Source organism: Erinaceus europaeus, chromosome 8 (assembly GCF_950295315.1).
Source record: "Erinaceus europaeus chromosome 8, mEriEur2.1, whole genome shotgun sequence".
In the NCBI taxonomy this organism is placed as follows: Eukaryota; Metazoa; Chordata; class Mammalia; order Eulipotyphla; family Erinaceidae; genus Erinaceus; species Erinaceus europaeus.
The window spans coordinates 10,993,715-11,016,250 of NC_080169.1; the positions used below are offsets into that span (position 1 = coordinate 10,993,715).

Below are 22,536 nucleotides of genomic sequence, written 5' to 3' on the forward strand. Positions count from 1 at the left end.
CCAATTAATTTCTTTATGGAAATATGACAAACACTACTGAAATCTATCTGGAACTACAAAAGATCCAGAGTTGTCAAAGTAATCCTGAAGGGGGAGTCCGGTGGTAGCACAGCGGGTTAAGCGCAGGTAGTGCAAAGCACAAGGACGGGCTCAAGTTATCCCAGTTCGAGCCCCCAACTCCCCACCTGCAGGGGAGTCACTTCACAAGTGGTGAAGCAGGTCTGCAGGTGTCTATCTTTCTCTCCTCCTCTCTGTCTTCCCCTTCTCTCTCCATTTTTCTCGGTCCTATCCAACAACGACGACATTAATAATGACAATCATAACTACAACAGAACAAGGGCAACAAAAGGAAATAAATAATTTTTTTTTTAAAAAAAGTAAACCTGAAGGGGGAAAAAAAAAGAACAATGATAGAAACATCATGCTCCTTGACTTCAGACTATACTACAGAGTCACAGTGATCAAAATTTTGTGACACTGGGTGGGGGGAGGAAGGCACACAGATTGATGTCATAGAATTGAGAGCTCAGGAATAAACTCTGACACATATAGGCAATTAATTTACATAGGTGCCAAGAATGTAAAGAGAGTCTCTTCAATAAGTGCAGTTGGAAAGACTTGGCTACCACATGAGGGAAAATAAAACAGGATCACTGTCTCTCACCATGCACCAAAGGCAACTCAAAATAAACTGTAGACCTGGGTGTTAGACTAGAAAACATAGAAGGAAGCATAAGCAGAGCATTCCGTGTTACTGACTTCAAGTCCAACAGCAAGGGAAACAGAAATGAAAATGAACAAATAAAATTGCATCGAAGAAAAGCTTTTGCACTGTGAAAAAAGCTATTATTAAAACAAACAAATAAAAAGGAGGGCATATATATATATATATATATATATATATATATATATATATATATATATATCAGCTATAAGCAAAGATGAGATCTTGCTTTTTGCCACACCACGGATGGACCAAGAGAGACAGGGTCAGAGAGTCAGATGGTAGCACAGCGGGTTAAGTGCATGTGGCGCTAAGTGCAAGGACCCTGGTTGGAGGATCCCGGTTGGAGCCCCCGGTTCCACACCTGTAGGGGAGTTGCTTCACAGGTGGTGAAGCAAGTCTGCAGGTGTCTCTCTCTCCCCTTCTCTGTCTTCCCCTCTTCTCTCCATTTCTCTCTATTCTATCCAGCAACGACGACATCAATAACAACAGTAAAACAACAAGGGTGACAAAAGGGAATAAATTAAAAGAGAGAGAGAGAGGGTCATGCTAAGCCAAACAAGTCAGAAGGTCATAGATTGGATGTTCTCACTCTTATGTGGGAGATATATATATATATATATATATATATATATATGCATATGTGCAAATGAACAGACATCAGATGAAAACAGCTCTGAAAGAAACAATGTTGTCTACGCAGACAAAGGGAACATGGTGTGGGAGGTGGGAAGGGGACACCCAATGGGCTTACTGGGAGAGAAATTAACACCTTCCTTGTGAGTGGTTTGGAGACACAGTTTGAAGAGATGAAATGGTTCATCTGAAACATATATAGTCATATATACAACATTGCCTCAATGAAAAAAGACTAGTACATAAAACCCAGGTGGAACTGAGATTAAACCCTTATCAATAATAATACCTCCTTTCAGATCACCTGTGTACTCACCTACAGTGTCCTTAGGAAAGCTCAAAGTGGCTACAGTTGTGTTCAAAGACAACTCAAGTCCATCACCCAGACAGTTGGTGTGGATGCTGGAAGACAGACATCTTCCCATTGCAAAATATTCTCTCAGTTAATTGGCTGCATACTGCCTCCCTAAATACCTGTGAGCACACTGGTAAAAAGAAAAAGCACTCAGGTGTCCAGGAGTGTTGTTAAAATTCAGAGGCTCCAGCTGGCCGGGCTAGCTTCACGGGCGGGTAACAGAGACGCAGAGACAACGACTGGGCAGGGAAGCTGTATTTCTTTATTCAGGAACAACGACTCATAAACTAAACCAAACTAATCACCAAACAGAACTCTGCTGTCTCTTTGCAGCTGCGCAAGCACTCTCTCGAACTCTGCAACTCTCCAACTCTGGAACTCTGGCGGGGTTCCTTGGGGCGGGGGCCAAGCGGCCTGCGAAACTAACTGGACTGATCCAATTCTCTTGGCGGGGGAGAACTAGAACAACCCAATGTAAAGCATACAACACAGGAGAATGGGAGGGGCCAAACCATGCATAAAATGAAGTGATTTTTCCAGGTTACATAAGTTGGATGGGGAAGATTTAAATGTGTAGACATGTGAGGACTGCTGTGCCACACTGTAACGTGAAAAGAAATCTGCAGAGGAGCAGGAGTGATGATGTGATTCTGTTTACACAAATGTGTTCGCTTATCTGGCTGGTATGCAAGGGAAAGACCTGTCAGAGTCAAAGATGTTCCTTGGGATAACAGAGTTGACATGGTTTTCAGTTGATATTTTCTATGTTGCTTGTATTTTTCTTTTCACTAAATAATAACAATAATATAACCCATATCTGTTATTTTTCTTTAAGGGACTAATGATAGCAAAAATAAATAAGTAGCTTTTAAATATATATATTTATTTATTTATTTATTTACTCCCTTTTGTTGCCCTTGTTGTTTTATTGTTGTAGTTATTATTGTTGTCGTTGTTGGATAGGACAGAAAGAAATGGAGAGAGGAGGGGAAGACAGGGAGAGAGAAAGATAGACACCTGCAGACCTGCTTCACCGACTGTGAAGCGACTCCCCTGCAGGTGGGGAGCCCGGGGCTCAAACTGAGATCCTTACACTGGTTCTTGTGCTTTGCGCCAGGTGCGCTTAACCCGCTGCGCTAGTACCTGACTCCCATAAGTAGCTTTTTAAAACCTTGAAATATGCTGAAAATCAAGGCTACAGAAAACAATTTAGAGTCCCAAAGAGGTTTCTGAAAACCACAGATCAAAGAGGTCAGATTGAAAAATCAAATTTTGAACTTTCCATATTCTTCTAGAGGCAAATAGACCGTCCCTTCTCACTAAGGAGACCCCTGACTGACTCAGCAGAAAGGGTTATTCTCTAGCTCATCCTCCCCGCCTCAGATGTGGGGTTCTTGGTATTTTGTTACATTGATTAGTTTGTGGTGTCTTATGTCTAGATGGGTTTCTGTGAAGACACAGCTCTAATCAGAAAATAAATAGGAAAAAATGGCTTTTATTTAAAAGAAATACATCTTAAGGGGGCTGAGGGTAAGTCACATAATTGTTATGCAAAGAGACTCTTATGCCTGAGGCTCCAAAGTCCCAGGTTCAATCCCCTGTACCACCATAACTCATAAAAGCTTTCTGTGTGCTTTTGATGCCCTCTTCAAATTCAGTGTGGGCTATTTATCTAAGGTCCCAGAATTCTTCTTCACCAGCACTTTTCTTCTCTTGGGTTCTTAATTTTTCAACTTTGATTGACTCGTGGTTTTTTTTTAGCAAAAATTAATGTTTTTGTGTTTTGTTTTGTTCAGCAAATGATGACTCTATTCTGGTATGGAGAGGAGAGGAGTTCTCCTTTAAAGCTTACCAAGTGCACAGGCATTGTAGACAGAAATAATAAGAAAAAAAGAGAATGTGTGTCTCTCTGTGTCCTCAATTTACAAGTTCATTAACACCACTTAAGATGACTGCTGTAAAGAAGCACATCAAATAAAAATATAAGTGAAAACCCTTAACAATCAAATTTCCAACTTACCCTTAAATCTCTCTGCCTTGTCTGTCTTCTAGGTTCAGATTTAGCGGTCGGATCCTAGGTCTGGCTCTGATCCATCAGTATCTTCTTGATGCTTTCTTCACAAGACCCTTCTACAAGGCCCTCCTGAGACTGTAAGTATCATGCCCAGCCCTGTGTACAGGACAGCAGACGCTGATCTTCCTGCTGTCTCTACCCCCTTGGCCCCTTAGTGCCTCCACCATACCTGTTAGGGGTTTGTGGTTTATTTTTCTAAGTTCTTACATATAACATAAACTGTTTTAATCTTTATCTACTGAATAGAGACAGCCAGAAATTGAGAGGATGGGGGAGATAGAGAAGGAGAGAGAAAAACACCTGCAGCCCTGCTTCACCACCTGTAAAGCTTTTCCCCTACACTTGGGGACTGGGGACTCAAACCTGGGTCCTTGTGCATTGTAACATGTGCTCAACCAGGGGCACCACCACCCAGCACTTCCATGTAACAAACGCTTAAGTTTAATAAAAAGGCATTGGACAGTTTATGTAGACATAGGGAGAAACTATTTTAATGTATAATAGATATGTATAGATATAACAGATAATTATAATAACAAATACCAATATCTCATTAAACTACTATGTAGAATTATCTACAACTTAGTTGTTGGGTTGGTTTGTTTGTTTTTCAGCACCAGGGACTGAACCCAGGACCTCATGCAGTCACAATATCACTACTGAGTAGCCTCTCCCAGAGATGTTTTTCATTCTTTTCTATAGAGGGAGAGAAAGAGGGAGATAAGGAGGAAAAGAAAGAGAGGAAGAGACATCACAGCACCACTCTATCATCCACAATGTTACCTTGGAGACCTAAACAGTGGTCTCATTCAGTGCTGGGCCTCAATCACAGTATGTCTCATGCTTCATAAGACATACTTTCTTTTTTATTATTTTATTAGTAATAAAATTTATAATTTAATATTGATTCACAAAATTACAAGATAACAGATACAACTCTGCACCATTCCCACCACCAGAGTTCTGAGTCCCTGATCCCTCCATTGGAAGGGACAGCTGTTCTCTCAAGGTTGCAGATACAGGTTAACTATTATTTCTACAGTTACCTGTCTATATATATATTCCCCCCCCTTTTTTTTCCTATGGTCTTATCATCTCTTCCTTTCCAAGTCACATGGACACCTGTCACTCCATCCAAATGTCCCTCCCTTTTTCCTCTTCTCTCTCTGAGTCCTGATAGAGTTGGAGTTCAGAGCCCTCTGATCATCTTCTCCCTATCATTTCTCCCCCTCTGGGAATATAGACCAAAAATATTTTTGGGGTGCAGAAGGTGGGGGTTCTGGCTTCTTTAATTGCTTCTCCACTGACATGGGCCTGTGATAAGACATACTTTCTACCTGCTCAGCTATCTCCTGGCCCCAAACTTAGTTGTTTTAAGTGATAGTTTTCTCCAATCATGATAGACAATTCATGAGTCAACAATTATTTCATATATTTTGTTTTCAGAAGAAAAGTATTGAATGAAATACAAAGATTCAAAAGTGTCAGTTGGTTAGGACAGTGAGTGTTGTGTCAGCCAGGAATGGTGTATTGGAATGAGACACATTTTAGAGTGAAGTCTGGACCATTAGTTCAGCAATCCCCTTCATCTTTCTTCCCTTGCATGTACCCAGGCCTTGTGACTTGAGTGACCTGGAGTATCTGGATGAAGAATTCCACCAAAGTTTGCAATGGATGAAGGACAACAACATCACAGATATTCTAGACCTCACTTTCACCGTTAATGAAGAGGTCTTTGGACAGGTCTGTGATGAGTGGCGCTTAGAAAAGAAAGAGGTTTTGGGTTTTGTTGTGGAAAATTCACATACTATCCTACTATCCGTGTCGTATACATATGTGTGTGATCCAAGATTCTTGAAATCTTGTGATATTGTAAATAAATGTTAAATCAATACAAAAATGTAAAGAAAAAAAGCAGTGGGTTAACCATGGTAAAACTGTTCTGATAATAAGCTGAATTATTTGCAAAATAACAACAACAAAAAAGAATTGATTGGAGATAACAGTAGATGACTGTGTTTAGCAAAATAAGTAAAGAGATGAAAGATAACTACCAGATAGTTTCACTCGTGTGGAATCTAGAGAACTGATACATATGAATTTGGGGAAAAAAAAAAAAAGGGAATAGGCATCTGGGCAGTAGTGCAGTGGGTTAAGCACACATGGCACGAATCACACAGACTGGCATAAGGATCCCAGTTCAAGCCTCTGGCTCCCCACCTGCAGGGGGGTCGCTTCACAAGCAGTGAAGCAGGTTTGCAGGTGTCTTTCTCTCCCCTTTCTATCTTCCCCTCCTCTCTCGATTTCTCTGTCATATCCAACAACAACAGCAATAAGAACAATAACAATAGCAACAACAAGGGTAACAAAAATGAGAAAAATGCCTCCTAGGAGTAGTGGATTCATAGTGCAGGCACCAAGCCCCAGCAACAACCCTGGAGGATAGAGGCAAGCAAACTGTTTCTAAGACTTGTGAGATTTGTAATGGTTATCTTTAGGAAGCGAGATTGTGGGGATACAGAACTCTAGTGGTAGGTAGGTGTGATGTGGAACTATTCACCGTAATCTTACAGTCTTGTAACCTACTGTTAATCACAAATAAAAATTTAGGAAAGTTTTAGCCATGTTAGGATTTCCTTCATTTTTAGTGTTGGATAAATAAACCATTCTATGTCTGTACCATCTTTTGTAAGCATTTGGTGGCTTCTGCCTTTTGAAATGTTACCCAGTATATTTATTCTCAAACAGGCTGTATCTCACTAGGAGCTAAACAAAGCTAAGTTGACAAGCATCACAGTCTTTCTGTTTATCCAAAGGTGACGGAAAGGGAATTAAAATCTGGAGGAGCCAATACCCAGGTGACAGAGAAGAACAAGAAGGAGTACATTGAGAGGATGGTGAAGTGGCGGGTGGAACGTGGAGTGGTGCAACAGACGGAGGCCTTGGTGCGGGGATTCTATGAGGTAAGACCCAAGCCAGACTGAGGGAAGCAGATAGCCTGCATCCCTGTATAGCTTGTGAGCACAAGAGGAAAAACAAAGGCAGACAGCTTCCTTCACCAACATGTAAAGAGCACACGCATAAGATGTTTGAGGGGACAGAGTTCCCTGGGAAACCCAATGGAGGTAAGTGAAAAGTGCTATCTCTATACTGATACAGGAATGTTGTTGGTGTGTCACATGTGAAAGCATCAAACATCTCCTGTCAAGGTCTGTGCAAGTATTTTCTTTTTTCTAGGGAAACAAAGAGGAAGACACTGGAAGGTCTTGTTTCCTCTTGGTAGATGAACGCCAGGTTTGAGTGTCACCTTGTACCACATAGTCCATAGCCTGTTGATAAACCAAGAGGATAGTGACAGCTCCTGACCATCTTTTGCATAATAAATAAGTAAATTGAAGTCTTTAAACTTTTCCATTTTAGAAACAGAAGCCTTTTGAAAATGTTTTCTTAGGGTTTGGATCTTAGAAGGTTTTTGTTCCATCCCCTAATGGAAAACAGCACTGACTCAGCCACGTTGGCTTTTACTGAATTAGATACCACCGTGGATGTTCAGTTGTCCCTGATTCACTTGACAATGAGATGGGAAACCTGAACTCAGAGGATCAGCAAAGCATAAGCATCCAGAGTTTTGAAGTACAAAGGGAAGAAGTGAGGAGAGAAAAAAGGAAATATATAGTTTTTATATTCAGTACCAATTTCTAGGAAGTAAGTCATAGTTTTATGGGGAAAATGATACTTTTTAAGTAAAACAGTAATACTAATATCTACTTAAAAAATGATTTGAACTTTTTCTGTGATTTAATTTTCTTTTTTTTTTTTTTTTTTTTTACTCCTGGGGGATTGATAGTTCACAGTAATACAGTTGTTGGCACATGTGTAAAACTTCACAGTTTTCTTTTTATTTATTTATTTATTTATTCCCTTTTGCTGCCCTTGTTGTATTATTGTTGTAGTTATTATTGTTATTTCTATCGTCATTGTTGGATAGGACAGAGAGAAATTGAGAGAGGAGGAGAAGATAGAGAGGGGGAGAGAAAGATAGACACCTGCAGACCTGCTTCACCACTTGTAATTTCTCAGTTTTCTGCAAAACATTCTCACCCCCAGCCGAGGTTCTTCTCCACCATCATCCACCATGACCTGAAAGTCCCCCTCCCCCTCCCTCAGAGTCCTTTACTTTGGTGAACACCAAAGTACTATTTTGTATTTCCCTTGCCGTTCTTATTTCTCAATCTTAGTCCATGAGTGAGATCATCCCATATTCATCCTTCTCTTTCAGGTTTATCTCACTTAATATGATTCCTTCAAGCTCCATCCAAGATGAGGTGAAAACAGTGAATTCATCATTCTTAATAGCTTAATAGTTATGTATATATATGACAGCTTTCTTAGACACTAATTTGTTCTTGAACATCTTGGTTGCTTCCAAGTTTTGGCAATGCAGTTGGTGCTGGTATGAACATAGGTATACACAGACTTTTTAGATGAGTGTGATTCCTTTAGGATATATCCACAGGAGAGGAACTACTTGCAGACCATATGATACGTATACGTAGTCTACGTAGAAAACCCTAAAGAATTCATCAGGAAGCTCTTAGAAATTATTAAGCAGTAGAGTAAGGTGCCAGGCTACAAAATTAATATACAAAAGTCAGTGGCATTCCTTTATACAAACACTAAATCAGAAAAAGAGGAAATCTAAAAATCACTTCCATTTACTATAGCAAAAATAATAAACTAGGAATAAACCTAACAAAATAAGTGAAAGACTTATATAGTAAAAAATTATGAGTCACCATTTAAGGAAATAGAAAAAAAAATACAAAGTTAAAGATATCCCATGTTTATGGATTAGAATAATTAATACCATCAAAATGACTATTCTTCCAAGAGCCATATACAAATATAATTCAATCCCCATCAAGGTTCCACCAAATTTTTTAAGAGCATAGAACAAGAACTACAAAAGTGTATCTAGAATCAGAAAATACTTTGAATCACCAAAGTAATCTTGAGAAAAAAGGACAGGACTGGAGGCATCACACTCCCAGATCTCAAACTATACTATAGGACCACTGTAGTCAAAACTGCCTGGTACTGGAATAAAGATACACTGACCATTGTAATAGAATTGAGAGTACAGAAATAAGCACCATACCTATGGTCATCTAGTTTTTGACAAGGAGGCTCAAACTATTAAATAGAGAAGGGAGATTCTCTTCAACAAATGGTGTTGGGAAAATTGGGTTGAAATGTACAGAAGAATGAAACTGAACCACTACATTAAGTCTTATAGGCATCTTCGATGACTCAAGTTCAATTGCAAGGAAGACTAAAACTTATTAAAGATAAGCCACTGGGATTACACCAAATTGAAAAGCTTCTGTGTGGCAAAAAAGAAACCACCACCCAAACAAAAGATACTCCATCCTTACAGAATGGGTGAAGATCCTTATCTGTCATACATCAAACAAAAAGCTAATAACCAAAATATATGTAAAGAGCTCACCAAACTCAGCAACAACAAAAATGACCCCATCCAAAGTGGGGAGAGGAGCTGAACAGAATATTCACCAAAGAAAAAATCTAGAAGGCCAACAGACATATGAAACAATGTTCCAAGTCATTGATTGTCAGAGAAATGATCTGAATGTTTAGCCATTAACTTGCATTGCTATTTTGAAGCTTAAATATACCTATAGTTGAGTCATACATGTTAATAACAGTATCCTGAGATTTTAAAAGTATAACAGATTGTACAAAGCAGTTATTACAGTTCCCATTTCATGAATGAGTTGTGTTTCAAAATGTTTAAGTCTATTTTAACCGGAACATGAAAATGATAAGGCATGGGGGGAGGTGAATCGTGTTTAAAAACAAAATTCACAAATTGGAGATCTTACTTTGTTAGATAGTTAATCAGGAAGCATTCTGTTTAGCCAATAGAATTTATTTTCTTTCTTTCTTTTTCTTTTTTTTTTTTTGCCTCCAGGGTTATTGTTGGGGCTTGGTGCCTGCACTATAAATCACACTACTCCTGGTGGCCATTGTTTTTTTCCATTTTGTTGCCTTTATTGTTGTTGTTATTGTTGCCATTGATGATGTTGTTATTGGATAAGACAGAGAGAAATTGAGAGAGGAGGGGAGACAGAGGGGGAGAGAAAGACAGACACCTGCAGACCTGCTTCACTGCTTGTGAAGCAACCCCCCTGCAGGTGGGGAGCCCGGGGCTCGAACCAGGATCCTTACGTTGATCCTTGCGCTTTGCACCAAGTGCTCCTAACCCGCTGCGCTACTGCCCGACCCCCGCCAATAGAATTTCTACATGAAAAGATGGAACAAAAGAACACAAATCTTTAGAAAGTAGTAAACAGTATACCAAAGCAAAAGCAATAGTAATATGAGATAATAAAGCACTATAAAAGAGGGAGAAATGAACAACAGCAGTACAAATGATGGTTAGAGACTCAGTGCCTGAGGCTCCATAAACCCAAGTTCAATCCCCTATACCATCATAAGCCTGAGCTGAGCAGTACTGTGGTTAAAAAAAAAAATTATAATTACTTGAAACTAGCACAGAAAAGACTATTTTGGATGAAGTTGGATATGCTCTCACACTAAGCACAAAACAAAAACATGAAGTTGAGTTACTTTAAAGAAAAAAAATGAGAAAATTAAGAGAGAACCACTAGAGGAAATCATCCAAATAAAAAGGCAAGTAGGGGGCCAGGTATTGGTGCACCTGGTTGAGTGCACAGGTTGCAGTGCGCACGGACCCAGGTTCGAACCCCTGATCCCCACCTACAGTGGAAATCTTTGCAAGTGGTGAAGCAGGGCTGCAGGTGTCTCTCTTTCTCTCTCCCTCTCTACCTCCCCCTACCATCTTGATTTCTGACTGTTTATATCCAATAAATAAAGATAATAAAAAATGTATTTTAAAAAAGGCAAGTCAAAACAAATGGAGAAATATCGAAAGCATAAAACAACCAAAAAAATGTAAATGACAATAAATAAGACATGTATCAACAGAGTCATCCTAAATGTGAGTGATTTGACTATACCAATCAAAAAACGGAAAGGGAATAAAAAAACAAGATTCATCTGCAACAGAGATAGAAAAATCTCACATATGATGTAAAGACAAAAATAAAGTGAAAGGCTGACCCAGATTAATAATACAGAGTAAGAGTAGGAACTGCTGTTTTCATATCTAATAAAATAGACTTCATCCTCCCCCTCCCCTACCACGAAAGGAAGGAAGGAAGGAAGAGGGGAGGGAGGGAGGGAGGGAGGGAGGAAGGAAAGAAGGAAGGGAGAGAGGGAGGAAAAGAAAAGAAAAAAGAAAAGAAGAAAAAAGAAAAGAAAAAAGAAAAGATGATAAGGGCATTGGTGCACCTAGTTAAGTGCAGGTTTAAGCCCCTCCCTCCCCAGTTCCTATCTGCAGGGGGAAAGCTTCACAGATGGTGAGCGGGGCTGCTCTCTTTCTTTCTTCCTCTTTATCTCCCTTCCCCTTCAATTTCTGTCTTATCAAATAAAATAAAAAGAGTTGAAAAATATATATGCATACATATAGATATAGATAAAATGGAAAGTACTTACAATCCCACAGTGCCATTCCTAGATCTTTATCTGAAGGACAAGAGAACACTAGTTCAAAAGGATACATATATATCTATTTGTTCATAGCAACATTATTCACAGTCACCAAAATATGGAATCAGCCTCAATGTCCACTGACAAGTAACAGGGTAAAGAAGCTATAGGATATATATTCAACAACAGAACGCTACTTCTTGTAAGTTAAAAAAAAAAAAAAGATGAGGGCAGGGAGATAGTATTGTAATTATGCAAACAGGCAAACAGATTCTCATGCCTGAGGCTCTGAGGTGTCAGATTCAGTCCCCATCATCACCATAAATCAGAACTGAGCAGTGCCCTGGAAATAATAATAATAATAATATTAGCAACATGCCTTTGGGGAGAAATAGATGAAACTTGAGATGTTCGTGTTAAATGAAATAAGGAAGTTAAAGACCTACCATATGGTCTTGAAATTCATTTCCTAAGCATCTATCCGAAGAATGCAAAATACATATCCAAAGAGATCTATATACACCTATGCTCACTGCAGTATTATTTGTTTCATAGTAACCCAAAATTTAAAATATCATACTATTGTAAACCCATGCTATCCACAAAAAGAATGGCACTTTGTGGGCTTGTACAAAATATAAGTTTCTTTTTTCTTTTTCTTTTTCCAAAATTTAGGGTTTTATAGTCAGGAAGAGGGTGCAACAAGGTTGTTAAAAAATAATTCATATAAAGTCACCATCCTTTAGGAGGTGACATGAAAGCCTTATCCTGCAGGTACCTCACTGGTGCTAATGTGGGAACTCCACAGTGGTTCAAGATTATCCTTCTGAGAGAAGATGAAACAGCTATTAGAATAAGAATTAAGTCTGGGTGGAGGTGCTTGGCATGAATGACTCCGTTTTGGATCTGTTTTTCCTATTTTTAACTTACATGAATATAGGGGACCAGATCAGGAGAGAGATGGTGGAAAACCTTTTCTGGCACAAACCTCATAGTAGAATGCTGTGAATACAGCTCTCAGAGGAAAACATGTGTCATGTGCTGTCAGTCAGCTTCAGAGGCAAATCTCCATGTGATAGGTACTGAAAAGCAGCTCTCTGAAGGACATCACTGTCTCTGACCTTCTCCCAGACTAGATTAGGGAATGGGAGAATGTCTCAGTCCATAAAATAGATAATTACGTAATTGGATGAAGGATCCATATTCATGGGGAAGTTTGCCAAAATTTGCTGTATGAATATGTCCTAATAAACATGTTCAGTGTTCCATTCCCTGAATGGTTCCAAGGTTCCTTGCTCCAGAGTGTTTTCATTTCCCTCCTTTCTTTTGAACCCCCTTCAGGAGCTAGACTCCTACAAGTGACCATCTGTTTCCCAGTTTAACTGGCGAGATAGTAACAATTAATATACTTTTAATGTGGTTGGATGTGTATGCTGAAGCCTAATCTGTATTTCAGGTAGTAGACTCAAGGCTTGTGTCCGTGTTCGATGCCAGAGAGCTGGAGTTGGTGATAGCTGGCACAGCAGAAATCGACCTAAATGATTGGCGGAATAATACCGAGTACCGGGGAGGTGAGCTAACAGGCTTTGTGATCATCTAACTCTTAAAGATACTACAATTCAGCACTTCTTTAAAGTTTTTTTTTTTTAGGTGAAATCCAGATAGCATAAAACCAATCATTTAGAAATAGCTTTCAGGGGTCAGATGGTGGCACATCCAGTTAAAGTACACATATTACCAAGTGCAAGGACCCGGGTTCAAGTCCCCACTCCCCATCTGCAGGAGGGATGCTTCATGAGCAGTGAAGCAGGTCCACAGGTGTCTTTCTCTCCCCCTCTTTATCTTCCTGTCCTCTCTCAAGTTCTGTCATGTCTAATAAAAAAAGGAAAAATGGCCACCGGGAGCAGTGGATTCGTAGTGCTGACACCAAGCCTCAGAGATAACCCTGCAAGGAATTAAAAATAGAAATAACTTTAATACATTCACAATGTAGGGCAACTCCAATATAATGTAGGGCTAATTCCTAACAGTTTCTTCATCCTGAACAGAATCATGGTACCTATTAAGAAAATGATTACTAAATTTAATATGATTTCTAAATTTAAAAATAATAATAATTGATTCCTGGGAGAAGGAAATATCGTAAAGATTACTCAAAAGAGAACTTTCATACCTGAGGCTCCAAAGTTCTCGGTTCAATCCTTCTCTTTCCCCCTCCCCTCCCCCCCCAACACCACCACCATAAGCCAGAGCTGAGCAATGCTCTAGTCTCGGGGGAAAAATTTGAATCCCTTTTCCTCTCTCTTTGTAGCCAGACAACCTTTAGTACTCAGTATGGATTTCCCTATTCTGTGTCTTTTATTTTATACAGTCACAAAGTATCTGGTCTTTTGTGTTTGATTTCTTTCACTTGGCTTTCTGTTGTTTCAAGTTTTTTTTCCATATTGTATGGTTCAGTACTTCATTCCCTTTTATGGTGGATAATATTCAAACCTGAATCTCCCTTCAAATGACAGTAATGCCTACTGGTCACTGAATAACTGGGACATTATCACTCCTTACCTGGCTCTTGAGCTGGGCTACATGTTAGCAGGAAAGTGTGTCTCCATTCCTGTAGAGCTGGAACCTCTTTACCTCAATTCCAGTTTGCAACCACATGGTTTCAATTGTTGTCTCTCCCACCCTAATTAATAACCTTACTAGATTATTCACCTTCATACTGACAAATAGTCTTCCTGAAACCTTATTTTCATCTGCCCTCTTTCCTACAAATAAAACAAGCTCCTTACTACTGCCAACTGAAAACAAACAACTTAGAATTTAAGGTGAGCTTATTAAAGAATCAAACTGAGGATCCAAGACCAAGAAGGACTCAAATCCAGGAGTCATTTTCAGATTGCTCTGAAAGAACTAACCCAAAACTCAGGTCCTTGTATGTATATTATACACTGTGTCTCTGTGAGGAGAAGCTATACCAAATGCTCTCAGGAATTGTACAAAGTAGAGTGTGTCAGATACCCACATGTCTCCTATGATATTGTTACCTACATGTTGAGATAACACAAGGTTATTGATTTTTTTTTCTTCCTGTCCTATTAGCTCTTCCTTCTGGGAACTGGAAGTCAGCTGTCATGAACCCAGATATGAGGCATCATGGGCCAGTTGTTCTTTGTACACCTTTGATGGTTGATGGACATTATGTCTTCTGTCATTTTACTCTTGAAAAAGTCAAGAGGTTGAAGCCTCTTCACAGTATCAGAGCAACTGAGTTTTGGATTTTGGTTCATATATATGCTCAATCAACTTTAGGCTGATTTCTTTGACAATTAAGTTTCTTTAAAATTACTTACAAAAGGGAGTTGAGTGGTGGCTTATGCAAGGACCCATGCAAGGTACCCAGTTCGAGCCCCCACTCCCCACCTGCTGTGGGGACTCATCATAAGAGGTGAAGCAGGTCTGCAAGTGTCTCTCTCTCTCTCTCTCTCTTTCTCTCCTTTCAATTTCTCTCTGACGTATTGAATAAAATTGAAAAAAAGAAAAGAAAAAATGGCCACCAAAAGCAGTAGATACAGCATGCCAACAATGGGGGCCCAGGTGGTGTCGCACCTGGTTAAGTGCTCACGATACAGAATGCCAACAATGAACCCCAATGACTGGAGGCAAAAAAAAAAATACTTACAAAAGAAATTTTACTTACTTTTAACCTTAAAAATCCTTTTCTCACATGAAATGTAGCTGAGATACCCCAATCAACACCATAGAAACAGCAGAGGTCCAACTTCCTTAACTCCTCATCTCCCCCAATATTCTCTGTTCTAAGAAATTTCCATGGAGCCTCTTTATTGGCATAATATGAAAACCACTGACCTACGTGTCCTATCCAGAAGTGGCAAGTCCACGTGACTGTAAAAGTCCTCTCAAGCCCCTTGCAAGTTTCCTTTTGGTCCTCACTAGAACCTACTCTGTCCTACTCAGCTTGCTGGCTGCTGCATATTTCATCTTTACACTTGTTCTTCTTTGTTCATCTTGCCAGAAATCATCTTCTTCTCATCTCTAATCATCCAAATCCTTCTTCATATGTTTCACTCACATTTCACTTCTTTTATGAAATTTTTCTTGCGTTTACTATCCCAACTCACACTGATATCTTCCATTTCTGGATACCTCTGGCATTTACACTTATGGTGACGCTTAGCTGATTGATCCAAACTTGATCTCCCAACTATACAATGAGACACCCAAGACTTTTTCCATGGGCCCAACCTCTTCTCTTCCTGGAGATGATTGGCACAAAATAGCTGCTCCAGGGGACCCAATAACAACTGAGAGTTGGCGTCTTCCATATACCAAGTCCATTACCTCTAGCCTTGCTTAAGTGCTAGATTTCCCTTGGTATCTGGTTACTGAGATCAGAGACACCAGAACAAAAATAAATGATAAAATATTGTATTACACTTATCAAATATTTTATCTCTTAAGAATCCTTAAGATTCCTTCCAGATCTAAGTGTTACCAGGAGACCTAAGGTCTTACCGAACTAATATAGGTCTCTTTGTCCATCCATAATATGGAAGTGACCATGGTGCCTATAAAAGGAGTAATCATGATGTTGTATGAGAGACTGGTAGAAAGGAGAGTCAAGGAGCAGTCAGGTGAAAAAGTCTAGGGGGATGCTACTCTAAATCCTGGTAGCTCACCTGGGTATTTATAGGCCAGCTTACAGCATCATCCTCCAGGATTCTTCTTGTCCAGTAGTCTGACTCCCATTCTTAACTGACTTAGTCCTTTGCTGAAGACAGCTTCTTGGTGGCACACTTGGTTAAGCGCACATGTATTGGTTAAGGTCACGCAAGGACCCGGATCAAGCCCCTGGTCCCCACCTGCATAGGGAAAGCTTCACAAGAGGTGAAGTAGGCCTGCAGGTGTCTATGTCTCTTTTCCTCCCTACCTCCTCCTCTACTCTCAGTTTCTCTCTGTCTCTATTTTAAAAAAAGAAGGTTCCTAGAACAAGAATCCCTGTGACATGTAGTTTTTTTCCTCCTCTTAGCAGAGATTTAGGAGTCCCATAGTCTTTTTTTTTAATATTTTATTTTTGAGAGAGATGCAGAGGGAGAGAGAGAGACAGAGACAAACACCAGAGCACTGCTCAGCTCTGGCTTATGGTGGTGTGGGGGATTTAACCTGGGACATTGGAGCCTCAGGCATGAGAGTCTGTTTGCATAACCATTATGCTTTCCCCCCACCCCCAGGAGTCCCATAGTCTTTACCTAGGTATTCATTTAATTTTGAAGTATTGGTCTCTAACATAGCCATCCTTGCCTTTACTTAGTGAGTCAGGAAAATGACTAGTGGAGTCCCAGTTATTTACAGAGAAAGCAAATGTCTCTGAGGACGTACCTCAAATTGAAATAATTTTATAAAGTGACTATTTTGTAAATACACTTTTGTTTTAAAACTTGACCTAACTACACAATTGCTTTTAGACCTACCTAAAAGCCATCACTAGATGAATTAGCATACCAGACCTACCTAAAAGCCATCACTAGATGAATTAGCATACCAAAAGTAGCTGGTCAGTACTTATCCTACCCACTACCATTTCCTCCTTTCTCTCTCTTGTTTTTAAATTTTTTATTATCTTTATTTGTTAGATAAAGACAGCCAGAAATTGAGAGGAAGAAGATAGAGGAGAAAGAGAGACACCTGTAACACTGCTTCACCACTCTTGAAGCTTCCCCCCTGCATGTGGGTGCTGGGGGCTTGAACCTGGCTTTCTGCACATTGTAACATCTGCACTCAACTAGGTCTGCCACTACCCACCCCCTCCCCCTGTTTCTCCTTTCTCTACATTCTCTTTCTCCATCCTTTTGCTCCATTCAGGTTACCATGATGGACATCTCGTTATCCGCTGGTTCTGGGCTGCAGTGGAACGCTTCAATAATGAGCAAAGACTAAGGTTACTTCAGTTCGTCACAGGAACATCAAGCGTGCCCTATGAAGGCTTCGCAGCCCTTCGAGGAAGCAACGGACTTCGGCGTTTCTGCATAGAGAAATGGGGGAAAATTACTTCTCTCCCCAGGTACATAAGAAGTTCCTGCCAACCTTCAAGAAATTTGCTGAAGAAGGCCAAGTATACTTTGTTATTTGAGCTTGGGTGATCGTCCTTTGGGATGGAATTTTTTTCCTGCCACATGGAGTATTGTTAAGAATTAATAGTGATATTAATGCCATAGGGAAGAAATCTCTGAGAGGTGACTACAGGCCATAGTCCTAGTGATTTTTTTTTTTTTTGATGATTGGTAATATCTGGGCTATAGTATAATGATCCATATGTCATCTTTAGGAAGCTTTCCAGTCTGTACTAAACTCACTTTCATTTCAAAAGGAATGTCTACCTGGAAATGGGATACGAAAGAAGCTAGAACCCCCAAAATAACCTTTCCAGCACTATATCTGTATTTCAACAGCATATTGCTTGGGTCGCCATAGGATATTTATTCATGTATATGCTCTGTCTTTCCTCCTATGTTTCAAAACATATGTCTCTACACTGACTTTGACATAATAAATGACTGAGGAAGTTGTGAGACCAACACACCAGAAGGAGGCACTGAGTATACAGGCTATTTGACAGAGTGAATACCCTGTGCTGTGAGTTTTAATTCCACATTTCTATGCCACTTTAGGTAGCATTTTTCTGATCAGTGAAGTAATTAGCACGTAACAGAGATGCTTCTGTATAGCCATAATGGTAATAAATACTGTTGAACAAACAGAAGAAGAGATTGATCCATATTATTTTCTTATACTGATATTTTCTACCTATAAGAGAAGATCCACATTTAATTCAGTTCTGGTTCTACATGGCTCCCAGATACCTTTGCTAACTATGATTTTTTTTCATTAACTTTCCCAGACTTCCTAGTGTCCTGAAGACAATTAACCTAAAAATATCAGTGAGCACTATGAGGCCCAGGAAACAGAGTGCATTCCCAACTGGTTAACAAGAGCCTAAGACCTTGTTGTAACTTTCAACCCTGGTTTCACCCACTTAGTTCATCAGACCCTGTGTGCTCACTTACATGGCTGTACTGATGACTGAGTCTATTAAATCTGGCAAGAAAATAGACAAAAAAAAAACAAACACGATTCCATCTGTCTGTTTTAATGAAAGGTTTGGAGGCTGAGGTTATTTGGAAACATTCTGCACTTATTTTAGGAAAATGTATCTGAGTCACCATTTGATGATGGCCTACTCATATAGTTTGCATCTCAAGGAGGGATGAGATACAATGATTTGCCTGCCTGAAGACGCTTATAGTCTAGGAGGTTACACAGCATGATAGTGATCAGTCACAACACAACGTGGTATCAGAAAAGGACCCAAGCGTAGCAGTGAATACACCAGGACTAGGTGCCTTGAGGACATAGAACAGAGACTTCTTATTGAGTTAATAGAACATGCCACCAACAAGTTGGCAGTGTGTGAACATTAAGGAGCAAGGGATGGCAGACGGAAATTCCAAACTGAAGCAGCAACATAAGCAAAGTTAGGAGTGAGGGGGACAATGTCAGAATGGCCAACATACATTCATGATGGAACATCGATATCAATCCAATCCAAAGCGATGCTTAGAGGAGGTGCACTTGAGAAAGATAAGTCTTGGGAACCGGGTGATGGCATACCTGTTTGAGCGCACAAGGACCTGGGTTCAAACCCCCAGTCCCTACCTGTAGGGTAAGAGCTTCACAAGTGGTGAAGCAGGGCTGCAGGTGTCTCTCTGTTTCTCTTCCCCTCTTCCTCCCCCTTCCTCTCAATTTCTGACTGTCTATATCCAATAAATAAAGAAAGATAAAAAAATTAGAAGAGAAAGACAGTCTTGTGGGCCATGGAGAAAGAATCTGTTTTATATTTTAAAAGTACAGGTCATTGAAGCTAATTACATATTTGCTTAGGGATGCTTTGAAATATACAGTAAGACTAATAACCCACAGAGAGAGAGATGATATGGTGGACATTGGGCTTATCAATGAGTTCTTTACAGATGAACCAAGGCACAGATCTGCCTAAAGAGACAGGTCCTCCTCATGAGAGAGGATTCCTTGAGGAGTCAGGCCTTTGCTTTGAGTCAGGAGGATCCCAAGAAGCAAATGCTAAGACATCTTTGAGAAGACATTCAAAACAACACTCTGAATCCCAGTCCCTGACTTATCTAAAAAGTATCACCTATGTGGAATGCATATGTGGGAAGAAAAATTAGTTACTACTGGCTTCTAGGAACAGTAGTTTGAGACACCTGGTGAGGCCCAGTGGGCAGATGGTAGAGAACCAGCAGGCTAAGCAGGGGCGCTCAGCAAGCGTTGGGTTAGCCCCAAGCCCTCTGCCCTTACTGCAGAAGTTGTGCTGGAGGTACTTATAGCTCAAGACTTGCCTTTACAGAAAGGCAACCAACTTCTCAGGTCATTATGCCAATTCATATCATAGCAGAATCTTATGCCAGTGCGTGTCCTTGACATTTGAAAACTCTGAGGACTAGGAAAAAGGACTTTGAGGGGTTGGGTGGTAGTGCACCTGCTTGAGCAAGGTGTTACAATATGCAAGGACCAGGGTTCAAGCCCCTGGTTCCCACCTTCCAGGGGAAGTGCTGCAGGTGTCTCTCTCTCTCTCTCTGTATGTCTCTCTCCCTCTCTATCACTCCCTTCCCTCTCAATTTATGACTGGCTGTCCAACAAATAAATAAAGATAATAAAAATTAATAAGGAAAGAGGGTGTTGACAGTAGGGGGTTTCTAGGATATAATTTTACAATCCCTGGTGGTATCTTATGTACCACCATAAATGAAATAGAGGGAGAAGACAGTTGCTGGGGTTGAATGAAGGGAGCTGGCAGGATAGGACCTTGAACAGGCCATCCATGTGAACTTAGATGTTGCTGTCTGGTGGGAAAACCTGAAATGGAAAAAATGACTTAATCCAAGTGCCAGAGATTTTTGTAAAAATAATTAAGCAGAAGATCAAAATGATAGGGAAGAGCTATCTAGATCCCTGGTTCTCAAGCTTTTTAAAACTACAGCCCACAGAAAGAGATATCCATTACTCACAAACTAGAACCTGTGTATGTACTTGTATTTGTGTTTGTGTGTATGTATGTCTGTGTATTTGAAGTGAGTTCTTCATAACAAGAGTTTACCATTATTATCTACAAGTAGCACATCATATTTTCCATTCATTTCTGTTTCTATAGACTAAGAGATGTCAGATAAAACCTGTAGTTTGAGGGGGGAAGATATTTAAATGGAAAGGACTGGGTGGTGGCGTACCTGGTTGATCGCACATGTTACAGAGCACAAGCCCCCACCCACAGGGGGAAAGCTTTGCAAGTGGTGAAGCAAGTCTGCAGGTGTCTCTCTGTCTCTCTCCCTCTATATCTCCCCTCCTCCTCTCAATTTCTGGCTGTCTCTATTCAATAAATAAATAAAGATAAAAAATGTTTTAAAAAAGATATTTAAATGGCATGAAAATAAGAGGAACATACATTTTATCAAAGGCTGAAAGGTAGTGATCTAGAACTGGCAGTGGGGATTAAGAAGAGGACTCATCTACATCAGATGATGTGGCAGGATGGCCACTTCGTCTCTTGAAGGCTGCAAAGGAACAACAGAACGTAAATAGAGCTTAAGGACATCAGAAAGCTTTCCTAGTATGGAACTAGAGTGGAAGAGGAGGCCAGGGAAAGGCTTGGAAAGAAAGAGAAGCATAGAGCAGAGGTAGATAGCACAATGGTTATGCAAGGCCAGGTGGTGGCGCACCTGGTTGAGCGTCCTTGTCACAGTGCTCAAGGACTCAGGTTTGAGTCCCGATCCCCACCTGCAAGGGGAAAGCTTTGTGAGTGGTGAAGCAGGACTACAGGTGTCTCTCCCTCTCTTCCGATCACTTCTTTCCTCTCAAAATTTGGCTATCTCTATCAAATAAATAAAGATAAAAAATTAAACCTTTAAAAAAATAATAATGGTTGTGCAAACAGACTCTCCTGTCTGAAGCTCCATAGTCCCAGTTTCAATTTCCCATGACACCATAAGCCATAGCTGAGCAGTGTGTTGGTTAAAAATAATAATAAATAGGGGGTCGAGCAGTAGCACAATGGGTTAAGCGCACGTGGTGCAAAGCACAAGGACTGGCATAAGGATCCCGGTTTGAGCCCTGGCTCCCCACCTGCAGGGGAGTTGCTTCACAGGCGATGAAGCAGGTCTACAGGTGTCTATCTTTCTCTCCCCCTCTGTCTTCCCCTCCTCTCTCTACTTCTCTCTGTCCTATCCAACAACGATGACATCAATAACAACAACAATAATATTTACAACAATGATAAAACAAGGACAACAAAAAAGGGGAAATAAATATTTAAAATAATAATAAATAAATTTTTTTTAAAAAAGGAAAGAAAGAAGCATAGCAACTAGTTAGGGGCTGGGGATATGGGATACTGGTTCTGCAAGACTTTCATGCCTGAGGCTCTGACGTCCCAGGTTCAATCCCCAGCACCATCAACCAGAGTTGAGCAGTGCTCTAATTTTTCTCTCTGTTTTTCTCTCACTCAAATAAGAATTACTTTACCTCTCTAGGATGACTTTTTCAGATAGAAAGACAAAGATAAAAAAAAAAAAAGAAAGGGAAAAATACCACAATACCAAAATTTTCTCCAGTGCTATGGGGACTGGGCTTGAAACCTGATCCACCCATATGGAAAAGCAAGTGCATTATCTAAGTGAACTATTTTGCCCAACCTAAAGAGAATAGATCCTGCAGATAACAGCAAGAACCTGCCTAAAGAAAGAATCTGTCATTAATCAGGGAAGACAATGACTGAAGGGACGACAGTTTGTGTAGTTGATCTCACAACTGGTTGAACAACTAGCAACAAACAGTAATAATGATTCCTTCTGGCCATTGTTTACTATAAGATTCTCTTGGCCACTGTATCGGTTAGTATTTTAATCAATAATTTGAAGAGGAAAAAAAAACTGAGACAGTAAAGTAAATGGTATAGATGACACAAATTATAGTAGAAAGGCAAATAATTACTGATTGACACAATACAAACCAAAATTAATTTTAAGATGCTAGAACCCCAGGTTGATATCATCAAAGTGAAGTTTA

At 40.0% G+C, this 22,536-nt stretch overlaps 1 protein-coding gene across 4 annotated transcripts in view; it reads left to right on the forward strand.

The window, feature by feature from the left end:
* Window positions 1–22,536, forward strand: part of HECW1 (HECT, C2 and WW domain containing E3 ubiquitin protein ligase 1) — a 345,650-nt gene that overhangs the window by 315,002 nt on the left and 8,112 nt on the right. For all 4 annotated transcript variants that reach the window (XM_060195885.1, XM_060195887.1, XM_007535072.3 and 1 more), the window contains 5 exons: window positions 3,768–3,866; window positions 5,403–5,532; window positions 6,606–6,752; window positions 12,839–12,953; window positions 17,263–17,461. In XM_060195885.1, the coding sequence (XP_060051868.1) occupies window positions 3,768–3,866; window positions 5,403–5,532; window positions 6,606–6,752; window positions 12,839–12,953; window positions 17,263–17,461 (690 nt within the window). The remainder of the gene's footprint in view (window positions 1–3,767; window positions 3,867–5,402; window positions 5,533–6,605; window positions 6,753–12,838; window positions 12,954–17,262; window positions 17,462–22,536) is intronic.